This window comes from Colobus angolensis, unplaced genomic scaffold (genome assembly GCF_000951035.1).
Source record: "Colobus angolensis palliatus isolate OR3802 unplaced genomic scaffold, Cang.pa_1.0 Scaffold106, whole genome shotgun sequence".
Classification (NCBI taxonomy): Eukaryota; Metazoa; Chordata; class Mammalia; order Primates; family Cercopithecidae; genus Colobus; species Colobus angolensis.
The window spans coordinates 1928339-1937599 of record NW_012111586.1 but is presented as its reverse complement, the minus strand read 5'-3'; the positions used below and the strand labels follow the sequence as shown (position 1 = coordinate 1937599).

At 54.9% G+C, this 9261-nt stretch overlaps 2 protein-coding genes across 22 annotated transcripts in view; both read right to left on the bottom strand.

Annotated features, from left to right (window-relative positions):
• ARTN (artemin) overlaps positions 1-2648 on the bottom strand; it is a 3757-nt gene extending 1109 nt beyond the window's left edge. Inside the window, exons 1-4 of the mRNA XM_011947123.1 lie at positions 2271-2648; positions 1896-2044; positions 472-598; positions 5-95 (exon numbers count right to left, since the gene is read on the bottom strand). Of these exons, the coding sequence (XP_011802513.1) occupies positions 5-95; positions 472-531 (151 nt within the window). The 5' untranslated portion in view covers positions 532-598; positions 1896-2044; positions 2271-2648. The remainder of the gene's footprint in view (positions 1-4; positions 96-471; positions 599-1895; positions 2045-2270) is intronic.
• Positions 2649-5231: 2583 nt separating this feature from the next.
• ST3GAL3 (ST3 beta-galactoside alpha-2,3-sialyltransferase 3) overlaps positions 5232-9261 on the bottom strand; it is a 204525-nt gene continuing 200495 nt past the window's right edge. For 18 of the 21 annotated variants that reach the window (XM_011945663.1, XM_011945625.1, XM_011945719.1 and 15 more), the window contains one exon: positions 5232-6258. In XM_011945663.1, coding sequence (XP_011801053.1) covers positions 6169-6258 — 90 coding nt within the window. In that variant the 3' untranslated portion in view covers positions 5232-6168. The remainder of the gene's footprint in view (positions 6259-9261) is intronic. The other 3 variants (XM_011945600.1, XM_011945609.1, XM_011945616.1) reach the window with 1 other exon arrangement.

Sequence of the window (9261 nt, the reverse complement as noted above, 5' to 3'; positions counted from 1 at the left end):
TCGCGGGGGGCAGGGCTGGGGGGCGCGGGTCCCAGGGAGGCCTCTGCGACGCTGCTCAGCAGAGCCAGAGCGGCCAGGGTGGGCCACAGGGCAGGCTGCGTGGAGAGACCAAGTGGAGTCTCAGGGAGAAAGAGGGCGCTCAGGTGGGCTTGGGGAGGGAGGACCTCAAGGAGGGGCTGTCCTTGGGCTGAGATCAGGCCAGGGATGGGCTCCTAGCTGTGTGGAGGGGAAGCTCAGGAAGGGCCTAGGTTCCAGTATAATGGGTTTGCTGCCTCTGGGAGCCCAGGGGAGGAATCACCTGCGTGCAGCGACCATTCAGAGAAGTCCCGCTCCTCCTCCCATTCACCTGGTCCCTCCCTGGCCATTTTCCCTCCCACACCTAACCGCTGCTCAAGCCAAGCCCTGCTCTCCCTCGCCAGTCAAGCTGCCTTTCCTCAGCACCAGGTAGGAGTCACTGGGAGAAGCACTCACCTGCCGCCTAGGCCAGGGGCAGTGGGACAGCGCGGAGAGGCCTCCAAGTCCAAGTTCCATCTCTATCAACACCAGGAGCGCCCATCAGCCTTTGTTGAGCTGTTCCCCTACCCTCCTCTTGAGGCAGCTTGCAAATTGAGAGATGAGTTATCTTTTGGGAGGCCGTCCTGCCACCCCAGTTTCTGCAGGTGAGGAACAAGGGGCCTGGACAGCTGAACTCAACTCAGCAGAAGTAGCTGCACTGGGAACTTTACTATGTGTTAGGTGCTTGGCGGCTATTCTTTCACAACTCCATGAGGTAAATGGTTTAATCCCCTTTTTCCAGATGAGCAAACAAGGCTCAGAGAAGCTCAGAGGTTGTCTAAGGTTACAAGGTCACGCAGCTAGAGGGGAGAGAGGGGTCCTCTTTTCCCAGAACCTTCCTGCTCTGTGCTGTAGGGCTGGAGATGCTGGAAGTGGCTGGAGGGAGTTGTAGCTGGAAGGCCTTCACCCCAGGTTGCCGGAAAGGAAGCTGAGGCCTGGAGAATAATTAGGGTGCTAGTTGGTCACTCTAAGAGTTATCTAATGACAGTGAGCCCCAAGCCTCAAGCTGTGCTGCCCACCCCGAGCTACTTCACCTTGCCCCTCTGTGAACTGTGTTCTGGACCCAGAGCCACCTGAGTTCTCTCCTCTGACCATAGGGGTCCCCCAGTGATCACAGAGCCGGGGGATGGTGGGACCCTCGGAAAACATGGGGCCTGGGCCATGGCTTCCTGTGGCCACCAGGGGGCAGAGCCTGCCAAGCCCAAGCAGGGTGGGCTCTTTCATCCCCTCAGCTACACTCAGGCCTGAGCCACTCCCAGGAGGGCCAGCTAGGCTTCCATACCAGCCTGGTCTCTGAGAGCTGAGCTACCTACCCTGAGAGCTGGTCTAGGGCTGTCCCCCTCCCAGCCTCCTATGGATCTGGCAGTCTAGTCATGCTCCTAGAAGTTTCCCCCTTGAGCCATCGTTCCTGATTCCAGCCAGCTGCTCCTGAGCTCCCACTTCTGGCACTCCCAAACACCCTTTTGGGGCCCCAGAGCCTTCATAAGTCCTCATTAGCCAACCTCCTCTTGGGTCCCAGCTGCCACCCTCATCTCCATCCTCTAGCACACAGAATGCCTGCACACCTGTGGAACAGACCCCCAGGCCTTCCTGGGGTGGTCCTCCAGGTCCTGGTGTGCGACTCTTGGCTAAGTGGAATCAGGGCCTCCGGGCCAGGCCGGTGACTGCTCTCCGTGATGGAGGGAAAGGCAGGCAGGGCAGCCTTAGGAGCCCTCTGCGCTAGGGGGAGCCCGGGAGCAGGTATCTTGAGGGCAGCTCAGGCCCTGCCTCCTACCTCCTTGTAGTCTAGGGCCATTTGGTTCTCTAGCCCTTGCCTCCCCACCCACCAGCCCGCTACTCACCACGGGGTCCTGCACCGTGTTCTTCTAGGCACCTTTCCGGGGACCAGTGCTGGGCTTTCCCCCAAAGCTCAAACGGCGCATGCCCAGGACTGTGCACCTCGCAGTGCCTCTTTTAGCCAAAAGTGTGGCCTTGGCAGCCAGTCTGCACCCTGTAGCGGCAGCGGGAGCCTCACATTACAGTGGGCCGGCAAGGCCAGCACAGTGCAACAAGCGACAAGAGGGACTGAGGGGCTGGGAGGGGCAGAGAACTGTGCCGAGGGCCCAAGAGAGGGAGGATGCAGGAAAGGAGATCAGGGGGGTGGTCCTGTCCACTCCCCCAGCCCAGGAGCGTCCATCCAGGGCTGGCACCAGAAACGGGCAAGTGGGCTGGCTTACCTCGGGTGTGCGGCTCCAGGTCCGGGTGGCAGCGAGGGCTGGGGCCCAAGGGACCTGCTGCTGGCGGAGCCCGCGGGCCTTGTCTGGAGGCCGGGCCCAACTCCATCCCTCAGCAGCCTCATGCCCGCCGCCGCAGCCGTCCGGTGTCAAATTCCAGCCCCGGCGTCACCAGATCCTGGGGTGGGGCTGGGAGCACCCCTGCCCCGCCCCACCTTTCGGGGCTCACCTGGCTGCTCCACCCGTCGGATCCAGTCCCCCCTAGCTTGGCTAGGTCCCCCTAGGTTGGGAGGGGGGTAGATGTTAGGAGGGGCCCCTCGGATATGGAGAGTAGAGAACTCGAGCGGTGGAGAGGCACGGAAACTAGGAGTTGAGTTTGTAGACACGCGAAGTAGAGAGCCGGGAGGCCGGGCCGAGGGCGGGAGAAAGTGAGTGAGGGCGGGGAGCAAGAGGAAGGCCGGTCCCTGCGTGGGGCGGCTGACTGCTGGTGCGTGCAGATTTGGGGGTCCTGGCTGTCTGCCCTGCAGCAACTGCTCTCTGCTCCACCCGATTCTTCTCTCAGCGGCCAGTTCACCTGCCTCCTTGGGTTGCTAAGCCTCTGCGCAGAAGCTTTCAGGGTCTGACTCTGCTCTAGTCTCCACACAGCTCACCTCCTGTGCTGCTTAGGGCTTGGAGTATGGACACTCTTGCAAACACGGGGGTCACTGGGGCACAGCAAGGGCAGTGTTGGCAGAAGTGGGTACTGAGGGCTGAAGGCAGGGGTCACAGAGGAGGAACATCCGAGCTGAGGCTTGAAGTAGGTAGCTGGAGGGCAGCATTTCAGATGCCTAATTATGGCAATTTGGCAAGTGGGGTGAGGGCTGGGTGAGTAACATGGATGGAAAGATCCTAACACTGGGGACCATGGGAGGGTTTTGAGCAGAATGCTGTGATCAGACAGATATTTTTGTGGATGACTCTGGCTGTAGTAAAGAGGATGGGGTTGGAGAGAAAGGTGGAGGCTGCTGCGGAAAGAGGATGAGGTCTGATGCAGGGCGTGAGGGAAACGTGGGGCTGCCAGGCCCCAATCTGGAACATGCAATTTTGAAAATTTGTTGGTGCCTGACTGGACAGGCTGAGGAGGTAGGTAGGACCTGCAAAAGTGTGCCTTTGGCGGGGTGACTTGGGGGAGGGGTACATCCCCGCTCCTGGGAGGAAAGGCAGGGGCTCATGAGTTCAGTGTTGGACATGTTGAGTTGGAAGGGCTGTGGATTATCCAAGTGGAAATGTTCAGGAAGCAGGTGAATTTGTAGCCTGGAGGGAAGCACAGGGAGCTGCGCTGTCAAAGGTAATTTGGGAATTGCCAACCAACTGGCAATTGGAAGGGATGGGAGTACTGGGGATGAGTGTGGACTGGCTGTACCCTGGCTATGCTTCAGAACTACTGAGGACCTTTAAACCTACCCACCCGGCGAGACCATCCTGGCTAACACGGTGAAACCCCGTCTCTACTAAAAATACAAAAACTAGCCGGGCGAGGTGGCGGGCGCCTGTAGTCCCAGCTACTCGGAGGCTGAGGCAGGAGAATGGCGTAAACCCGGGAGGCGGAGCTTGCAGTGAGCTGAGATCCGGCCACTGCACTCCAGTCCGGGCGACAGAGCGAGACTCCGCCTCAAAAAAAAAAAAAAAAAAAAAAAAAAAAAAAAAAAAAAACAAAACCTACCCACCCGGGCCTCAACCTAGACTGGAATCAGACTTTCCAGGTGGACATGTGCAATTTTCAAATTGCACAGGTGATTCTGGTGCATGGCCAGGGCTCAGAACCATAGCTTGTTTGAAAGTAGTTTCCTGCAGTGGTGAGGACTAGAAGTCAGACCATAGAGAACTGCTGCTGGAGGTGGTGGGGCTGCTGCAGATGTGCCAGGAGCCCCCTGGGATGGGAGGCCAAGCAGGGAGAAGTCTGCTCTGTCACCTCCCACAACCGGCTGCTCGGTTGGGGCACCTGCCTTGGGGCTTTTTCAGCCAGCGATACCTCTTATGGGCATTCAGCCTATGCCCTGTGCAACTCCATGGGGCACCATCCAGGCAGGAACCTGTGCATGGCAGTGGCCTTATTTCCAGTAGAATATGGAGGAGGTTTCTGGGTTGACCTGTCCCTCAGTCAGGGCCTCCCTTACCCCCTGCTTCTGCCTAAGGCCAGCCACAGTGGGAAGGAGCATGTGGGAGGCTGCTGGTCCCTGGGATGGCCAGGACTGCAGCCTTAGGGCTCACCAGTGGGAGGGCAATCCAGGGCTGCCTGGACTCTTAGATTGGGGTGGGCAAGAGAGAGGTGCAGGGGCCGGCTACCCCACTTACTGCCTGCCAGTGGCAGTGTGATAGGAAGCTCACTTCATGGCCTCAAGTGCAGGCGACAGTCTGGTCTGTCCATTCTCAGGCCTGTCTGGGGATGCTGGGGAAGACAGAGATCAGACTCTAGGACTCTTAAGAAGGCGAGGTGACATCTTTTCTAAAGTATGACAGAGGATGCCTAGAGGGGGGCTGAAGGGAGAGGGTGTGCCTCTGTGCTAATGATGGGGGTGGGGCATGTCCTTCCCAGAGGGCCGGGGTGTCGGTAGTAGGGTAGGTCTGTGGGCCTCTGCTTGCTGCAGGGGCTCAGCAGTACATCTTTCCTGTGCTTGCAGGAATATCTGTCCCTCCAGAGGTGGGGCTGTGGCAACCCCAAGGCAATGTCCTAGGGCTCCATCCAGTCCTGTGCCTCTGTCTCCTGTAAGAGTGTGCCCTGAAACCTCTGGTCTCAAAGCAAAGAGGATACAGCAGATGCCCCAGAGGCCTCTGGATGGCTACCTAGGTCCTGCATTGACACAAGAAGTGAAAGGGACCCAGGACTCTGTGGACTGGAGAGAGAGGGCCCGAGGTTTTGGCATAGTTGCTGAGGCTTTAGGTTCCTGTTTCTTCCGGGAAAGTCAGAGAAGGCAAGAGACCAGGCTCAGGGAAGAGCTTTATTGCTTCCACGGGGTGGCCTGGGACGGCTGCCACAGCTTGGGTAAGGTCCTTGGGCCTCACTTCCCTCTGGTCCAGGCTAAAGGCAGAACCCAACCACCTGGCAGTCTTGTTGCTGAAACCCAGAACATGTGGCAAGTTGGTGAGTCCAGGCCTGCGGTAGTCCTGTGGATCAGCTGCGGCTGTGGAGGGGAGCTCTTCCCAGCAGGCCGAGCCAGGCGTCACCCTCCTGAGCTTTAAAGTTCTGCTGTAGCCCTGGGGCGGTCTTGTTGGCTCCAAAGGGACGGCTCCAGGGTTTCCCTATGGGACAGCTAGGGCTGGTGAGTGGGAATACCCCATCTTCTCCCCAAGAAAGGCCAAACAGTGTCATGAGCTGGAGGGGGCTGGCTTGAGATGCTGCCCACCACCCTGTAGCCCCAGAGCAAGGTACAGGCTGGTCATGGCACTCCTGCCCCACAGGGAGCTAACTGGTAACACTGCCTGATGGGCCCTCTAGTGGGCCTCTTCCTGCATGGCAAGTGGACCCAACTTGAGATCTCCAACCTTATTTAAAAATAAATTATCCCTACCCTCCCCCCTACCCAAATTCACAAAATGATAATACACCAAACACTGATTGGAGAAGTGGTTCTGGCAGCGGCCTTGCTGCCCAGTGTCCCACTGCCTGCATGCTGGGTCTGCTGGGCACGGCCAGGAGCCTGCTGGCCGTCTGGCATCAAGGACCCATGCTGAATGAGGCTGAGTGCTGGTCTCTGAGACTGGCTGCTGAGCAGGCACAGCTCTGGCTGCTCCACCAAGGCCTTGCTGCCTCTGGGGCCCTTGGCACTGTCCTTCTCTGTGTCTGAAGACCCCTGTGTAGGTGGTGCTGGCTGCTGCTGCTCCTGGTGGTGCCTGGGCCTCTATGGCCGTGTGCTGGACCCACTCAGATGCCACTGCTTAGATCAGTGATGACGCGAGCTTTCACCAGCTTCCGCAGAAACTCTTTCTCTCGCTGGATATTGTGCGTCCAGGACTGAAAGGAGAGATGAAGTGATCAGTTGGGCCTTTGCTCAAACCTTTACTGCCCCTTCTGGGGCTCGGTGCCCTCTTCCAGTCACCACTCTCCAATACTTTGTGACCGTGGAAACCTGAAGGCAGATACTGGTAATCAGTTGTGTCTACAAGGTAATGATGACCCTGCTCTAGGAGTGCCACAGCTCATCCTCCTCCCTTCCCAAGGCAGGGAAAAAAGAACCTTCATACCCCTTTCCTTGTCCCAGGAAAACCGTTAGGCTTCCCAACCTCCCTCCTCAGTGCTGGCGGAAGGACCTTGTTCCCACAGACCTCAAGCCACTTCCTGTCAGGAAGCACCTAGGTTATAGACACCCTGCGGGCAGGCAGTGTGAGTCACTGAAGTCCAATAGCAAGGGGTGGCTGAGTCACTCGCTGGCCTGATGCAATCTACTCTCCAGGCCTGGGGGTGGCGGATGAAATCCTGCCTCCCAGATCAGAGGAGCCATGGGGCCTGCAGAGAGATGGCGAATCTTTTTTAGAAAATTAAAAATAGGCCGGGCGCGGTGGCTCACGCCTGTAATCCCAGCACTTTGGGAGGTTGAGACGGGCGGATCACGAGGTCAGGAGTTCAAACCAGCCTCCAACATGGTGAAACCCTGTCTCTACTAAAAGTACAAAAATTAGCCAGGCGTGATGGTAGCACCTGTAATCCCAGCTACTCAGGAGGCTGAGGCAGGGGAATTGCTTGAACCGGGGAAGCAGATGTTGCAGTCAGCTGAGATCGTGCCACTGCACTCCAGCCTGGGCAACAGAGAGAGATTCTGTCTCAAAAAAATAAATAATAATAATAATTAAAAATAATTTTTAATTGAAAGAATAATTGTGTATATTTTTGGGGAAGAATGTGACGTTTTGATAGATGTATACATTGTGAAATAATTAAATCAAGCCAACCTTACCTACTTACTAATTTTTTATGGTGAGCACATTTGACTATAGTTAATAATAATGTCACAGATTTCAAAATTACTAGAAGAGGCTTCTGGGGAAGACTGTACGCAGGATAGGGTCCTTTCCTAACCCCAGGACTCTCACCAGAAAACTTTGATGAAAAAGGCTTGATTGAATGAATGGATGAATGACAACAGCCTTATCAGAATTTGTCCCCAAGTGACCTCTCTGTTGCGTTTGTCAGCACTGAGCTTCACCATAACTGTTTATTATTTATTTATTTATTTATTTTTTGAGACAGAGTTTCACTCTTGTTGCCCAGGCTGGAGTGCAGCAGCGTGATCTCAGCTCACTGCAACCTCTGCCTCCCAGGTTCAAGTGATTCTCCTGCCTCAGCCACCTAAGTAGCTGGGACTACAGGTGTGTGCCACCACGCCCAGCTAATTTTGTATTTTTAGTAGAGATGGGAGTTTCACCATGTTGGTCAGCCACTATTTACTGGTGCTGAGAAGTGACCTGGATGCAGTACCCTGTGCCTGTAGTCCCAACTACTTGGGAGACTGAGACAGGAGGATCATTTGAGCTTAGTCCACCTGGGCAACATATCCAGACCCCATCTTTTGAAAAATAATACATAAATGAATTTTTAAAAAATAACTTATGGCTCTGTCTAGCCCTTATTCTGATCCAGTCAACCCTCTCCACCTTCCAAATCTTTTACATCTGAAACTCAGGCAGTCATCAGCCCAATTCCCACAGTCATCAGCCCAATTCCCAGTATTCCTCTTCTCAGCATTCCCTTCAACCTCTTGTGCTAACCACAAACCCAGCTGCCCTGAACGACAGTGCCCCCAGACTCCCTCTCCAGTGCTGACCGTTTCTTCCTTCACATTCCACAGTCCACAGCCTTTAAAGGCAGGGTCTTCCTTACACCCCATTGTCCCTCCAGACTCCCTAAAGCCCTCCAGCCCCTTCAAGGCTCCTGTCATCATACTCTGCCATCTGCACTTGCCCCTCCTCATTGCAGATCCCTGGGTGACTCATCCCCATTCTTTGAAGATGTAAACACCTGGCTCACTGTCTCCCTTTGAGGGTAGGGACTGTTAGGCACAGAGTAGGTGCCTCAATATTTGTTGAATGAAATCAGGTTTTACAGGGAAAACAGAGGCTTGGAGGAATGGCAGGGCCAGGATTCAAGCAGATGTGGAAACTCGTTTGCCTCTTTACTTCTCCCTTATCCTCATCACTCCTCTGGAGAAGTAGTAACCAATTTGATGGGTCAGGGTCAACAGCACCCACTAGGAGTCACTGAGGGCTAAAAGGTCAGCAGAGGACTGGATATTTGATGATATTAAGGAATTACTGTTCATGTTTTTAGGTGTAATAATTTAAAAAATAGTCCTTATCTTTTAGAGAAAATGAATGAAGTTTTTTGTTTTGTTTTGTTTTGTTTTGGTTTTGGTTTTTGAGATGGAGTTTCACTCTTGTTGCCCAGGCTGGAGTGCAGTGGTGTGATCGCGGCTCACTGAAACCTCCACCTCCCAGGTTCAAGCAATTCTCTTGCCTCAGCCTCCCAAGTAGCTGATATTACTGCCACCTGCCACCACTGGCTAATTTGTATTTTTAGTAGAGACGGGGTTTCGCCATGTTGGGCAGGCTAGTCTTGAACTCTTGACCTCAGGTGATCCACCCGTGTCAGCCTCCCAAAGTGCTGAGATTACAGGCGTTGAGCCAGGGCGCCCAGCCTGAATGAAGTATTTATGGTTGGAGGGATACATGGTATCTGAGACTTGTTTGAATCAGTGGAGTAGGAGCATGAGACAAACAAGAGATGGAACAATGTTGGCCGCCTGTTAATGCCTGTGGAAGGTGGGGGACAGGAATATGGGAATTCATGATATTATCCTCTGTACTTGCAATATGCTTGACAATTTCCATTATAAAAAAGTAAACAAGGCCGGGCGTGGTAGCTCAAGCCTGTAATCCCAGCCCTTTGGGAGGCCGAGACGGGCGGATCACGAGGTCAGGAGATCGAGACCATCCTGGCTAACACAGTGAAACCCCGTCTCTA